At 40.8% G+C, this 16,362-nt stretch overlaps 1 protein-coding gene across 1 annotated transcript in view; it reads right to left on the bottom strand.

Moving 5' to 3' along the window:
* LOC149187420 (UDP-Glycosyltransferase superfamily protein) overlaps positions 1–14,692 on the bottom strand; it is a 122,142-nt gene extending 107,450 nt beyond the window's left edge. Inside the window, exon 1 of the mRNA XM_089411355.1 lies at positions 12,203–14,692. Coding sequence (XP_089267481.1) covers positions 12,203–13,442 — 1,240 coding nt within the window. The 5' untranslated portion in view covers positions 13,443–14,692. The remainder of the gene's footprint in view (positions 1–12,202) is intronic.
* Between the last annotated feature and the right edge of the window lie 1,670 nt (positions 14,693–16,362).

Below are 16,362 nucleotides of genomic sequence, written 5' to 3'. Positions count from 1 at the left end.
AGTAATTTCGTGAATAACTTGCATGATGGAGCTTTGAGAATTCTCAGGAGCACTGTAACAGGAGTTACGAATCTGAGTACGGAACAAGATGATGTATGCAGGGGATGTGCTCTAGGAAAGTATGCCAAGGCGGCATTTCCTAGGAGCAAACACAGGGCCAAGAGTGTACTAGGATTGATACACTCAGATATCTACGGACCTATGTCCATCAAAGCTCTCAGTGGTGCCGAGTATTTCCTTACCTTCATTGATGATCACTGGAGGAAAACTTGGAATTATTTTCTGAAAACCAAGGATGAGGTTTTCTGTCGATTCAAGTAGTTCAAGGCTCTGATGGAGAATCTGACTGGGAAGAAAATTAAAGTTTTGCGCTCAGATAATGGTGGAGAGTATTTTGATAAGGACTTCATTGATTATTGCATTAAGGAGAGCATCAGAAGAGAGTGGACAGCTCCCTACAATCCGGAGCAGAATGGGGTGGCAGAAAGGAAAAACTGGACTATTGTAGAAGCAGCTAGGGCCATGCTATATGATCAAGATATGCCAAAAATCCTATGGGCGGAAGCATGCAACACAGCTATCTACGTTCAGAATAGGACTCCTCATCGAGCATTGGGCAAGATTACTCCAGAGAAAGTCTTCACTGGGAAGACGCCTGAAGTCAGTCATTTCAGGGTATTTGGGGATTTAGCATATTGCGGCATACCCGAAGAAAAGAGAAAGAAGCTGGATCAAACTGTTGGAAAAGGGATATTTGGTGGGATATAGCGAGAACGCTAAGGCATACAAAATCTATCTTCCAGGGAGCAGGAAGATAGTAGTACGACGAGATGTAAAGTTCATAGAGGACAGAGCTTTTAGAAGATCTCGCGAAATGCCTTCTGAGTAGCAGCCGAAAGAGGATCTGTTGGTCATGCCTCTTCAACCAACAGAAGTGAAGAATTCTTCCTCAGGTCAGGAAGATTCTCAAGATGAGGAGGAGCAAACAGAAGCACCTGCTGGCAAAGGAAGAACTACCAGGTAACTTCATCAGGTTCTGTGTGATGCAGAGAACTTCATCGGTGAGCCAAGGAATAGTAAGAGGGAGCGAAAACAGCCAGACAGATATCGGGCGTTAGTAGCTCAAGATGGAGAGCCTACCAGTTTCAAGGAGGCAACTCAGCATCAGGTCTGGCTAGATGCGATGGTAGAGGAGTATAACTCCATAATGGTGAATGATGTCTGGGAGGTGGTGTCAAGGCCTCAAGACAGATCTATGGTAGGTTCAACATGGATCTACAAGATCAAATACGTTGCGGACAGCAGTGTTGAGAAATACAAGGCCAGGTTTGTGGCTAAGGGGTATGCTCAAAAGGAAGGGATTGACTATGAAGAAACCTGCGCCCCGATAGCCAGGTATACATCTATTAGGACCATGATATCTCTTGCAGCCCAGATGGGATAGGAGATCCATCAAAAGGATGTCAAGACGGCATTTCTAAAGGGGGTAATAGAAGAAGAGGTATACATTGAACAACCAGAGGGATTTGAAACTCATGAGAAGAAGTCTCATGTATGCAGACTAAAGAAAGCCTTGTATGGGCTGAAGCAGGCACCGAGAGCGTGGTATGGTCGAATAGATGGCTACTTGCAGAAGATGGGGTTTGTCAAGAGTGACACAGATCCGAATCTCTACTCTCTGGTTGTAGAGAATGAGTCGCTTATCTTATATTATATGTGGATGATCTTTTTCTGATAGGATCATCCAGACTCATTGAGGACTGCAAGAAGAATCTAGCCACAAAGTTTGATATGAAGGATTTGGGACAAATGCACTACTTCCTAGGGTTGGAAGTTTGGCAGCGGAAAGGAGAAATCTTCCTTGGGCAAGGGAGGTATGCTACAAAAATCCTGAAAAGGTTCGGGATGGGAGACTATAGACCTATGGCTACACCAATGATCACCAATTGGAAGAAAATTGATGCATCAGAAGACAAGGATGTCGATCCCACCCTATACCGGCAGCTCATAGGGTCCCTTAGTCAGTTCATGGTGGAACCAAAGAGGGCACACTGGGCAGCAGCCAAACACGTTCTCAGGTATTTACAGGGAACAGTTGATTATGGGCTCTTATACACCAAGGGGAAGGATATCAGGTTGAGTGGATTTACTGATGCAGATTGGGCAGGAAGTTCAGTGGATCGAAAAAGTACCTTTGGGTACTGTTTCAACATTGGATCAGGAATGACCTCCTGGTGCAGTAGGAAACAGAAGTTTGTGGCTCTGAGCTCATCTGAGGCAAAATATATGGCAGCAAGCACAGCTTCGTGTGAGGCCATATGGCTTAGAAAACTGTTGGTGAACCTATTCAGAAGAAATATGGAGGCGACCAGGATCATGTGTGATAATCAAAGTTGCATCAAACTCTCTGAGAATCCAGTGTTTCATGATAGGTCGAAGCATATTGATATCTGGTGTCACTTTGTCAAAGGCTGTGTCCAACGAGGAGCTGCACAATGGAGCTACACTCCTACATGAGAACACGTGGCAGATATCCTCACTAAGGCCCTTGGAAATTCAAAATTTGACTACTTCAGGGTAAAGATGGGGATGGTAAAGAACCCCTTTCAGAAGTAGAAATGAGTGTGTTAGCAGCACGAATGAAGAGGGAGTTACAGTGCAGATGCAGTGTTGGGAGAAAGAACCAACAGCAGCACAGATGCAGAAGGAGTTGCAATGCGAATGTAGTGTTGGGAGAAAGGACCAGCAGCAACACAGATGCAGAAGGAGTTGTCGTACAGATGCAGCAGTGGCAGTAGCAAAGTCATGGGCAGCAGTATAGGATGTAGCAGCGCAGAGAATGTTGGGCAGGGAGGCTTAGCATCAGCACAGGACCGATGCTGGATGATCAGAGTGATACTCAATGAGGCGTATTACTAGAGCACAGTCCTCGCTAAGAGGGAGTGTTGATTTTGGGTAGCATCGGATGTGCTCTAGCCACAAAAATTGGTGGAGAGGCTAAGGCACATGAGACCTCCAATACCCAGAAAGGGTTTGGGCAGATTTTAAACAATTTGGGAGATATTAAAATTTTTTAATATTTTTAATGGAGTCCTTAAGTCTAAACTTAGGGAAAATAAAATATTAATGTGTATTAATAGAAAACTGTGTTAGAATGGTCCAAAAGTCATGGATCAAGCCAGATCTAATCTTAGTCGTTGATTAGGAACTTAATCTCGGTCGTTGATTTGTCAACGAGAAAAGTATAAGAAGAGGCTTGAGGGTCACTTGGAGAATACACTAAGGGAGACCAGTCAGTGCAATCTCTGGAGTGGGGTTAGTTGAGAAATTGAACCAGTGGTCTGGAGAGCAGTCAGAAGGCAGAAAGTACAGAACAGAGAGACGGGAGATTAGCACAAAGGCAGAAAAGGCAGACAGAGGGCCAGAGGGAGCCACGCAGAGGCAGTAGAGACTGCGCAGAGCCAGCAGGGCCTGCATCATCCACGCAGAGGCTGCAGGAGTTACGCAAAAGGTCGGAGAGGTTGCGCAAAGTCTCAACAGGCTGACGTAGAGGGTTTCAGGTTACGCAGAGGTCAGTAGGGCTGACGCTTGAGTGGTATGTATTTAGAACCACCATCCTCAACAATGATCGAATTCCAGGATTTGAAGAATTGATGTCAAGATGCATTCAAGAAGAAACAAGCATGGTGGAGCAAGAAATGCCTTCTAATAGAAGCAACCCCATTGCATTCTCCACTCATGCCAAAAGAAGAAATAATGCAGGGCCTAAAGGTCATTTCCATGGAAAGCCTGGATCTAAGGGAGGAAGGAATGGCAAGTGCTTTGTTTGCAATAAGTTTGGCCACTATGCAAGGGAGTGTCCAAATAGAATGGACACATCGCATGATGATGATCACGATCATTCGAGGGGCAACTTCAACAACAACAATCAAAGGAATGGCAGGTCCAATGGCAAAGGAAAAAGGAATGTGGGACATCAAGGAAATGGTCAACCTCCAAGAAATCAAGGAACTCCAGATATGAAGAACCAAATGTTGTTAACAATAAGAAAAAAGAGTACTATCTTATATCGGCCCTCTCCATTGCCTCACCTCCGGACACTTTGGGAAATTGGCTGATTGATAGTGGTGCCTCAAGGCACTTCACCGGATACAAGGAAACCCTCTCTAATCTGATAGAAAAGGAGACAAACTTGGAGATCATCCTTGGAGACGATGCCACCTATCCCGTGAAGGGAGTTGGGAATTTTACCCTTCAATTGAATCAAGGTAACACTATTCATTTGCAAGAAGTACTATATGTACCTAATCTCAAGAAGAACCTGGTGTCCATTTCAGCCATGGAGGACAAAGGATTCAAGGTGGCATTCATCGATGGAAAGGTACATGTTTGGAAAAGAAATTTTAAAGATGCTTTTACTCTTGGGTTCAGGGTTAACACTTTGTATCAAGTTGGAGGAAGTCCATTAGGAGCCATGTCTTGCAACACATCTCTACAATCTGAACTATGGCACCAGAGATTTGCCCATCTTCATTATAAGGTCATACCCGATGTGAGACAGATGATGATAGGTATGCCCGAGTTCAAAGTAGAGCATGACGGTGTATGTCCGAGATGTGCCGAAGGAAAACTTACAAGGGAACTATTCCCCTCAAGTAATAGCAAGACCATAGATATATTGCAATTGATCCACTCCGACATATCTGGTATGATGCACGAAAACTCTTTGGGAGGATATTTATATTATCTCACCTTTACGGATGATTATTCTCGTAAGACCTGGATCTACTTCTTGAAGAAGAAGGATGAAGTGTTCACCTGGTTCTGACACTTCAAAGCCTTGATCGAAAACCAATCTGAGAAGAAAATTCAAGATATTGAGGACTAATAAAGGGACCGAGTACGAATCCAATGAATTCCAAGATTATTGCAGAGAAGTTAGCATTAAGAGGGAGACTACAACGCCATACACTCCTGAGCAGAATGGTGTGGCTGAAAGGAATAATCGCTCTATTGTAGTAGCAATTCGTGCCAAGCTTCATGATCAAGGCCTTTCGAAGTTCCTATGGGTTGAAGCTGCAAATACCGCAGTGTATGTTCAAAACCGATGCCCTCATCAAGCATTGGACTCCAAGACTCCCGAAGAAATGTTCACTGGTAAGAAACCCGATGTCTCTCATTTTAGAATTTTTGGAAGTCCCGTATATTTTCATGTGCCAAAAGAGAAAAGAAGCAAATTGGGTGCATCTGGGAAGAAAGAAATCTTTGTGGTCTATAGTGAAAATTCTAAGGGCTATAGAATTTATGTGGTTGGTCAAAAGGAAGTTGAGATAAGTCATGATGACACCTTCGACGAAGATATGGCCCTCAGGAAGATCAACAACTTTCCTATCCTATGGAAGAACAAAGAAGCTGACACCGTAAATCAGGGTGCAAAAGAAGACAAAGCGATGTCTGATGTTGATGAACCTATGGATCCTATTGATCCTCCTCCTCATGAGCCCTCCTCCTCCAAAAGGAGACGCTCATGACTTGGGGAGACTCTCGAAGATGCCGAGAGACACATTGCACCAAGGGGGACTTTCCGTGAAAGCAAGAAGTCGAACAGGTATCAAGGATATTTGACCACCATGAGCACTATCATTCAAAATGAGCCTTCATCATTCGAAGAAGCCGTGAAGCATCAAGAATGGAAGGATGTTATGAATGAAGAATACGAGTCAATTATCAAGAATGATGTCTGGGATGTGGTCCCTAGACCCCAGGACAAATCGGTTGTCACCTCTAAGTGGCTCTACAAAATCAAGCATGGAGCTGATGGAAGTGCAGACCCTCTCATTCACAAATGTAAGAGGGAGTTGGCTTCTGAATTTGAGATGAAGGACCTAGGACCGATGCACTATTTCCTAGGGTTGGAGGTTTGGCAAAAGCCAAGTGAAATTTTCCTCTCTCAAGGAAAATATGTTGTGAAGATATTGGAAAGATTTGGGATGGTGGACTGCAAGCTTGTGACTACTCCGATGGAACTTAACTTTAAAAAGTTATGTGGTAGTGTTGTTGGACCTGAATTGGGAAATGCTTTTGAGTATCGTCAACTCATAGGAGCACTGATGTTCTTGGTGAACTCTCGTCCAAACATATCTTTTGCAGTTAACACATTGAGCCAATATATGGTTGAGCTGATACATTGGATTGGTGCCAAGAATCTTCTGAGATATCTTCGGGACACAATCACTCATGGACTAAGATACACTGTCGAAGATGTGAGGTTGCATGGTTATTCTGACGCTGATTGGGTTAGCATTGTGGTGGATCGCAAGAGCACTTCTAGATGTTGTTTTTCTTTGGGTTCTGCTTCGATATCCTGGATGAGCAGGAAGCAGAAATCGATTGCCTTGAGCATCGCAGAGGCCGAATACATAGTTGCTAGTATGGCCTCCTGTGAAGTTGTCTAGTTGAGGAATCTCTTCAGTGAGTCGTTTGGACATGTGTTGGATACCACCGCGATCCTCTGCGACAACCAAAGTGGGATCCGATTATCAGAGAATCTCGTGTTTCATGATCGCTCCAAGCATATAGATATCAGGTACCACTTTATCTGGGATATGGTACAACAAGGAGCAATAAGGCTCCATCACATAGGGACTGATGAGCAGGTCACCGATATTCTGACAAAGCCCCTAGGGAAGGTCAAGTTCTTGGCCTTCAGAAAACGACTTTGTTAATTTTAGGTATGTTCTATGCTTAGAGCAATTTATTTCAATTTTCACGGTTAGCTCAATATCTTTTCCAGATTAGCAATCACATCAACATTAAAGTAAACTGCAAATAGAACATAAACATAAATCGCAAAAGACAAGCCAAGACAAGAAGACACAAGATGTGGCGCTAGCCAGGGACAAACCCCAATGTGGGGAAACCCTTGATCAATTCTTCTTATATGTTCTTCAATAGTTCAACAGAGAGAGAGAGAGAGATAGTAAATTTACAACAGAAGTCAACTCTTTGACTTATCTAAATAAGAGCATAGATCATTTCTAAGAAGATGATACATGAGATCAGTTGAAGACATGTTGCTTCAACTGATTCTCCAAGGTGACTCCTTCACCTATCATTGTGCTGCATCTTATCATCATGCTGCACCTCACCGTGCTGCACCATGATGCATCCATCATCACAATGCTGGACCTCATGACTGCTGCACCTTATGTTGCACTGTTGTCCCATGTGCCATTGTTGAACCATGTTGTCATACAGCATGTCTCATGTGCTTGCAGTGCCATGCTTGCCACTACTATTCATGTTGTCCACGCTTGCCATGCTTGCCATGCTTGCTGTTGTCATGTCACAATTGTTGGCCCACTTTGCTTTAGCATCCCTTTGTTGTCCCATTTACTAGCACATTGTACCTTGCTGTTGTCTAATGAGTTTGCAGCATCATACTTGGTGTTGTCCCATTTGTAACCTAGTTGTACCATGCTAGTCGTCGATTGTTGCTCCTATGAGTGCTTGTTGTCCCACTGTTTGCTGCACCAAGCATCATGCCTAGCTGTCCCATTTATCTTAGCATATCTTGTTGTCCCATTTATTATGCAGATGTCCCTTGCCACTGCTGACTAGATATATGTTGTAGTTGTTGTCCCTAACAGTCATACTATACCTTGTTGTTGTCCCCTTTGCCTTGCCATCCCTTGTTGTTGTCCCGTGTGTCTTAGCAGCACCATGTAGCCCAGTTGTCCCAATTATTAGCATTGTTGTCCTGGGCATGTTTGAATCCTCAAACTCTCATGTTGTCCCTATTTTGAGGGTCACCTACAGCCCACCTTTTCAGTCGTATTAGGCTTACATCTAGGGCACCGTAGGTTAGCGTTAGGGCTCCCTTTAGACTACATTAGGGCTGCCTTTAGGACAACGTTTAGGGCTACCCTTAGACTGCGTTTAGGGTTACCTTTTGGACAGCGTTAGGGCCTCTCTTTGCTTTGATAAGATTCCTCCAAGACTACAGCTAGAGCATGCTTCCTTGACAGCGTTTTAGACTTCTTCTTTGATAGCGTCTAGGGCATCTCCTCTACGGCAGCTCCCTTATTCTTCTTTCCTCCAACGTCTAGGGCTTCCACTCCTAGATTTCTCTTCCACTAAAACCCAAGACAAGTGGAAAGAAATCAAGATAGAAGTGTGTGTGAGAAATGACTCTCAAGTCATCTCCTTTTATACTAAAACGTTGAGCACATGTGGGGTTTATTTGGTTGTTGGCCGACCTTGACGAATTGTCTTATAACACAAATAAATTCATAACTCCATGAATACTTATCGGAATCGGATGATCTTTAGATCAATCCTACACCTCTCAATGATAGGGATCCAAGAAAAATATCAGCTGCAATAAATAAGATAACCCACATGGAGTTTGGCCCTAGTTGCAAATTTTAACAAACTTGCAGTCATGGACAGACCCTCTTATGAGGGTCCTGTATGAGATGGACATTGAGCTCTAGGAGCTCTGGGAGGCTTGGAGTACTTCTTGGAGCGAAGAGCAACCATAAAGTGAGTGGTTCAGCCTTCCCTTAGTGGTTTTTGTGTACAAGGTGAGTGGTTCAGCCTCCCCCTATGATACCCCTTGGCAACATGTAGGCAAGATGAGTGGTTCATCCTTCTCCTGCTAAGACATCCTATCCATGCAGTGTGGGACACATGGGAAGTACCTCTCATCTGGCCAATGAGTAGGGAAATGAGAATAGGGACCATAGTACTACCGATAGATGCACCATGTACTACCGTACTCCCTATGCTAGGATGACCGATATTGATTTGGGATCAATTGGAACTAACTTTGGGTCAGTAAGAGTGGTATGAGACACTCTCTTTTGATTGGAACTGACTTTAGGTCAGTAAGAGTGGTATGACACACTCTCCTTTGATTGGGACTGACTTCGGGTCAGTAGAGAATGGTATGAGACATTCTCGATCACTTCTTCTTCTTCATAGTTCAGCAGAGCAGTGCATTGATGGCAGAGATAGTACAGATTGAGAGATGGATTAGCAGACGGAGTTCTCCTTAGTTGAAAGGGAGTGTTAAAATTGGCAACTAGGGCCAAACTCCACATGGGTCATCTTATTTATGCCAATTGATATTTTTCTTGGATTCCTCTCTCCAAGAGGTGTAGGATTGATCTAAAGATATCTAATTCTGACATGTACAAATGAAGTTATGAATTTATTTTGATTATGGTCAAATTGTCAAGGTCAGCCAGCAAACTTATGTAGACTCAAAAGCCCAATCGTCACGTCTATTCATCCTCAAGCATATAAATAGAAGGTGACTTAGCCTCATTTGGACACACTCATCTTTACACTTCCATCTCTCTCTCCTCATTGATTGGGTATAGACTTCTAGGCCTCTCTCTCTCCACACGTCTGAAATTTCAGGAGAGCGAAATTTCAGGAGGCCGAAATTTCAGGGGACCGAATTTTTGGACAGTTTGACCAAGCATTGACCAGCATGCATTGACCTCCTTTGATTGCGTTTTTGTGAGGGTTATCTTTGTTTGGGCAAGCCGCATTTCTGGGCACGAAAATAGAGGCTAAACGTTGATTGTTGACCAATGTTTACTGCAGGTAGGGCTGACCGCAGGTGGGTTGTTTGACCAGACTTTGACTGGGCTGAATTAGACTGTTTTGAGGGCTGTTTTATCTTGTTGTTTGGAGGCCGAAGTTGACCTATTTGTTGAGGGTTAAATCTGCCCTGTTGAGCAGCGTTGACTTTTCTGGTTAGGGCTCTTTTGTCGCTGTTATAAATTATCAAATTTGTAAATTGTACTATCTCTCTCTGCTGAACTATTGAAGATTAAATGAAGAGTTGATCAAGGGTTTCCCCACGTTGGGGTTTGTCCCTGGTTGGTGCCACATCTTGTGTCCTCTTGTATTGGCTTGTCTTCTACTGTTTATGTTTATGTTCTATCTATGTTTTACTATTATGTTGATGTGATTGCTAATCTAAATATTGATATTGGGCTAATAAATAAATTGAAGTAAAATTGCTCTAAAGCATAGAACATACCATTGTTGCCTAAAATTAACACAATCAAAAGAAGCATGAAACCCATGCTTAAAAATAATAATTTTTCTTTCTTTTGCTATACACATGAGTACAAAGATAATTATGAAGACCAAACCTAGTTACTTTTCCAACAAAACCCTCTAAAAGCCTCTCATCAGAAATATCCACAAACCATGATGAGAAAATGTGTCTTCTCCCTCCATTTTATAGATTCCCTTTCGGATCTTCCCTCCTAATTTTACTTTGAGAAGCTTACAAGTTTCCCTCCATTTTACCCCAATTTTGGCTTCTGCCACAAGTTTTCCTCCAATTACCCCAATTTACCCAATGTTACCCCAACAACATTGAATAATGGGCTTCCCCTTTTGCAAATGACTATAGTCTACAGTGTTAAATAAGCTACTATGTCCCCCACCTTGGGTAATCAATTCAAAGAGGTGATTATTTAATGAGGCCATTCGGACTATTTCGACTTTTGACGGTTGCTAGTCATTAGTGCATTTGCCATGTTACAGTCCATTAGCTTTGGGCTACTCATGGCATTGCCAGTATGAGAGATAGCTGTATCTATGAATTATATTCATGAGAATGGAAATTATGGTGTCTAAGCACTATGGGTTCCCTTTTATGAATGTGAATTATTACATCCGCACTGTTATTCTTATTGCTATTATAATGCCCTTCTTGAAATGGATATTTTCTGTATAGAATGAATGCATATATAGTTCTTTGAATGCTTATGGGGTGGTGTTTATACATCAACTATATGGGATCACATATATCTGGTTTCTAGGTCAAGATGGCTTGAATTTACGTCTGTTTATGTTTAGTTTTGAGACTCACCGGCCAGTTTAGGGCTTCCTGAGACACAGAACTCTTCTGCCCTATGTGAACACAACAGGTGTTTTCACATAATCTGAGCTTTAACTTGTTTTGGTTTGCCTAGGCATTGAATGCCCACAAAATACAGAGGAAATAAGTTGAACAAAAGGGATTTCATAAGATCTTCAAGTTATAAGGACTATTTTGTAGTGAGAGAAGAATACTGTTGAAGCCTTCAACCAACATAAAGGGAAGCTGTGCTTTGCAGATCGAGGATGACCAGTTGCTCTTAAGTCAAAAGGAAAACTACATGATAAAAGAGGAGAGGTTATGCATCTAGTTGAGGCAGTTGATTGTAGAATAAGTGAGGAAGTGATTTGTAGAGTCCTTTCTTGGCATTTTTTCTCAAGCATTAGAATCTTTAAATCAATGTTGCAAACATTGGCATTGGGATAAGATCAGCAAGGGTCCGTAAAACCAAAAAATGTAAAAATCGAGAAAATATCAGTAAAAATCGACAAACATTGGCGAAATTAAGATACCACCAAAATATCAGTAAACATTGGCTAGGCCAAAAAATCGTGATTTCGCGATAAAATCAGGCTGTTATCGGGATGTTTGCAATACTGCTTTAAATTAAAAGAAAATTCAGGATCTGTCCTCTTCACAAATATTGGACGTTGTGAACATGCCATAGCAAAATCCAGCCTTGCTAATTTGGGAAGAGGGCTAATTCTGCATTGCAATGCCAGCACTAGGGACATGGTGTAAGATGTTTGTAGTTCCTGATTTTGGCCTTAGATTCTAGTATACTGCACTATAACAGAAAAGTTGTCCAAAACACAATAGCTAAACTTGAGAGACATCATCTGATTTATTTCATTTGTTTTCCATTTTTTTTTGTTGCACATTCGAGAACAAGTACTAGGGTCTTTCTTGTTCATCCTGAAACATAGTACAGATTCATGAATCCCACTGTCCAAACGACATCCGAGAAGCATCACAAAGCATAACCACTCTAGGAAATCTTTCCTTTATAGAATTCTAGATTGTTTATTTTCCCGAAATTTATTCTATTGCTATTTCACAATTTAAACTGTTAAGAGGTTTCAAAAACAACCCTACTTCACAAGACTCTCCACTACGGACATTTTGGCATTCCTCAAGTTCTCATGCAATACCATGGATTGCTAGATGAAAATTTCTAATGTTAATTTTCTGAAACACAATAAAATTTCATGTTTAATTGAATATCATTCTAAAACAATTGGGGAAACCTACTAGAAACAAAATGATGTAAACTATGGAGTAAGCATTTCATACCAATCCATGATGCAGAAACAGCAGAGCCAGCGATGACAATATCGGTCTTCATAGCTACTCTGTAACTGGGAACCGCTTTGTCCTTCAACACCTTTATACCTCGCCTGACAAGTTCCGCCATAAGGCCACCCTTCTTACTCAATGCTATAGCAGAGACTCTTCCTCCACAGCTCAAAATTTCAGCTGCAAGTTCCATCATGGCAAGGGGAGCACCAGTCATGGACAGTTCATGAAGTACCACAATGAATGACCTTCCTCTCACAGCATGCGCAAATAAGCCTTTTCTGTTACATGTACCGTACCTTTTTTTAGAATTCCATCCCAAAACTCTGTCTTCAATTTTATCAAAAGGTCCAACCAGGAGACCAAAGGAAGTATTTCTTGCGACTCTAGAATTTGTGCCTCCTGTTTCGATTATGGTATTCTTTGTGCCTCCTGTTTCGATTATGGTATTCTTCGACACTGTATTATTTCCTTTGACCATCATTCCACCTTTGCTACCTATCCCAACATTTTCGTGGGAAGTATGATTTGGAAGGGATTCTGCAATATGTCTTAAACTGTCCTGATCTGTTGATGAATTAGATGAATTATAACTGCTCCCTGAAATTTTCACTCCAGCGGTCTTTCGAAAGGCTTCGTTGCTCTTTTTCTGCATTTGACTTTCTGCTTTATCGTGTATGACTCCCGGATTCCCCTTCCAAAACCATTTTTCCAAACTTACTGGAGACTTACGTTCCAGCCCGGGCTTTTTAATTGTAGAAAGCACTTCACCATCTGTATTTCTTCTTTCTGTGTTTTTTGAACGGCTGGAATTAAAGCTCAATGACTGCACATTATGAGGTTCCGTTTTCTTTACTCCATCGAAAACGGCGTGATCTTTAACCAAAAGATGGCTTCCCAAATCCTGATCAGCATCAACTCGAGACTCAAATCCGCTAAACCCTTCTCTATCTCCACTGTGAGCCCATTTCGATTGAATATGGAACCCCAGGTAGCTCCATAACCCAATTATGACCAACCACGGCAGCAGGCGCCGGCCTCGAATCCACTGAAGAGGACTTGCATAAAACTTCACATCTTTTCTTGGAGTCCTGCTGGATTGAGACTTCCGAAAAGAAGGAGAACTACGAGGAGTCAACCTGCCAGACAGCGTGGCCTTCAAACTGCTACTGACCCGCAAGGAAGGAGGCCGTACTACATTTCCGAGTAAATCACTTCGATTTTTTTCCTCCTCCATAACTGCTATCGGCTTATACTGAGATAAATGAAGATCCTTATGAAGAGTTGCTATCTGCTAATACTAAACGAAATATTGTGTTCTCTTCAAGGAAAAATTTAGCTTCCAAAAAAACCTCTGAATCTTTTATATATTATTTTGTATAGCTATCCTCCACTCCATGTGCGTGCCGTCTCTTCATAAATTTTTACGTAAATGGATAAATAAACTGGCCTGAGAGATCAACATTGGCGTTGTCAAATATTGGCTAATTCTGCTAGATTCAATTTCACATCCTTGAAAAATTATCTCAGTAGCAAAATGCCCATTCTATCTTTCAAAAAAACTGCCTTCAAATGCATATTTCAGACCAAGCTATGTGTTCGTTCTGCTCACATACAAGTTCCAGGCCGCTCCTTTTATTCAAACCCAACTATTCGAGTATTCTGCTTAAATGCAAGTTGCAGACAGATCTTTTCTCAAAATTTTGAATCAAAACTTTGGCTCAAAATAAAGAACAACTGAAAGATCACTTCGAAATCCAACATACAGACTGATTCTTGAACAACAGACGGAATACTTCAAAATGCAAAACCACAGACTGATTCTTTAAAATTCTGGTTCCATCGGCAAATTCCAGAGCCGTTACTTCCATCTTTTGGTGAAAAAGGCATAATCAAGTCCGTCTGAGAATGCCAGCTCAAAGCTAGGCCGTCAGAAAGAAAATCCTGGTTCTTGTATATAAGACAAATTTGACAGCCGAAGCTACAGCTATTTCCAACCGGTTAACAGATCGATTCCGTTACACAACAAAATGTCTCTTGACAGTACAAACAAAATAATAAACAACATTTTCGAACCGGGAGCTCAGGAGAATCCTCTTCTCCACCAGTCATATTTAAAAAATCCACAACCGTACTAAAGAACAATGTGCTGCCCTTATTGAACGAAATTATTCCGCAACTGAAAAAACAGGAATAACAGCGCGAAATCCAGATATAATAATATAGCTGAACAGGACAGACTTACGTGTAGAATCCTGCGTACACTGGCCTTTGCCTGCTTCTCGGCCGTGCAAAAAATAAGCCAAGACGATTTAATTGTGTTCGAGAATATTGGATGCGAGAGAAGACCCTGGCTTTTAGGCAAGCGGATGACGCGATCTGCACCTGCTCCTTCCCGTAGCTTTTTCTCCGACTCTATGTAATAACAGACTTACTGTATTGGGTTTCAGGCAATCCGTTTTTTTGTTTGTCTTAATTTGTCTTTTTCCTGGGTGGGTGGAAACTTGAAGTAATTTATGATTATTTCACTGTCGCCTCGGCAATTTAAAAAGACCAAAACTTTTCGGGGTTGTATTTAGGACACTAGGATTCAAACTCGAGGTTACACTTTTAAAGACATTTTAGAAAGAGCATTTAATACGAAAATGTTGTATGGCGAAAGTGAAAGCCCACGTGGCATTTGCAATGTTTGTGATTGGTTCTGTTTTAAATATTTAAAGGCACATTGGTAGACTGCAATTTCTAAGATTGTTTTAGAATATGAAAAATAAGGAAATTAGACGATATTTTAGTTTTTGAAATTATATATTTAATTTAATGTTTTATAATTTATTTTAGTTGTCGTGGAGTGAGGGTATTTTGAGTGGTTGACATTAACCATAGTTAAGCTACTTAGTCAAATTCAAAAATTTATGAGTGAGATGTTGAGTTTTGAACTTGTGTTGAATTTTGATATAAAAACTCTTAAATATAGTGGTGTGGGCTGTGATGGCACTATAATTCTATTTTTGTCTTTAGATTGAAAAGAGAGATTATTTTTTTTTTAAATTATTATTATTATTAAAAAAAATTATAAATTAATATTTAATATAATATTATTTTTATTTATAAAAAATTTAAACATTTATTTTATATATATGGAAAATTATAATTAAATTAAAATATATATATATAAATAAACATTATGGGGTAAATCATATATGTGTTTTAAAAGTTTATATTATATGGGTTGAACAATATATGTATTTTAAAGGTTTAATATATTTGGAGAAAGTATGAATTGAGATTTTATGATGTAAATTTTACATATGAAATTTTATTTTCAAATAAATTTATATTAATTATTTTTTGAATAAATTATTCAATTAATTTTATAGTGGTTTTTTAAATATGGTTTATGAATTTTGGAGATTTGTGATCACTATGTTTATGGAAATAGTATTTTATTCTTGGGTCAATCATAAAATCCAATGCGAGAGCGTCAAGGAGAATTGAACACCCATAATTTTTTAATAGCAAGGTGGTTTAACCTTAAGTCTATTTGGGCGAAGCTCAAGAGACCATGGTTCAAATCTCATTGAGTACATGACCTGTTACGGTGGCGGCTGGAGAGCAGATTCCCCCGCCTTGGCGGCACGAGAGTCTTGCTTTGCTAAAATCATAGGATCTTAGTATATCGACTTGCAGGTAGTTTGATGTACTCATTATAGGATCTTAGTATATCGACTTGAAGGTAGTTTGATGTACTCTTGGTGTTATTGTGGCAGCTACGAGTAGTTGGATGTACTCGTCATAGGATCTTAGTATATCGACTTGAAGGTAGTTTGATGTACTCTTGGTGTTATTGTGGCAGCTACGAGTAGTTGGATGTACTCGTCATAGGATCTTAGTATATCGACTTGCAGGTAGTTGGATGTACTCTTGGTGTTAGAGTGGCACCTACGAATAGTTGGATGTACTCATCATAGGATCTTAGTATATCGACTTGCAGGTAGTTGGATGTACTCTTGGTGTTATAGTGGCAACTACGAGTAGTTGGATGTACTCATCATAGGATCTTAGTATATCGACTTGCAGGTAGTTGGATGTACTCTTGGTGTTATAGTGGCAGCTACGAGTAGTTGGATGTACTCATCATAGGATCTTAATATATCGAC

Source organism: Pinus tabuliformis, chromosome 3_1 (assembly GCF_031772625.1).
Source record: "Pinus tabuliformis cultivar Carrire ecotype Pingquan chromosome 3_1, CPIR1, whole genome shotgun sequence".
NCBI classification, from domain to species: Eukaryota; Viridiplantae; Streptophyta; class Pinopsida; order Pinales; family Pinaceae; genus Pinus; species Pinus tabuliformis.
The sequence above is the reverse complement of the archived record's forward strand: the minus strand, read 5'-3'. Positions and strand labels throughout refer to the sequence as shown.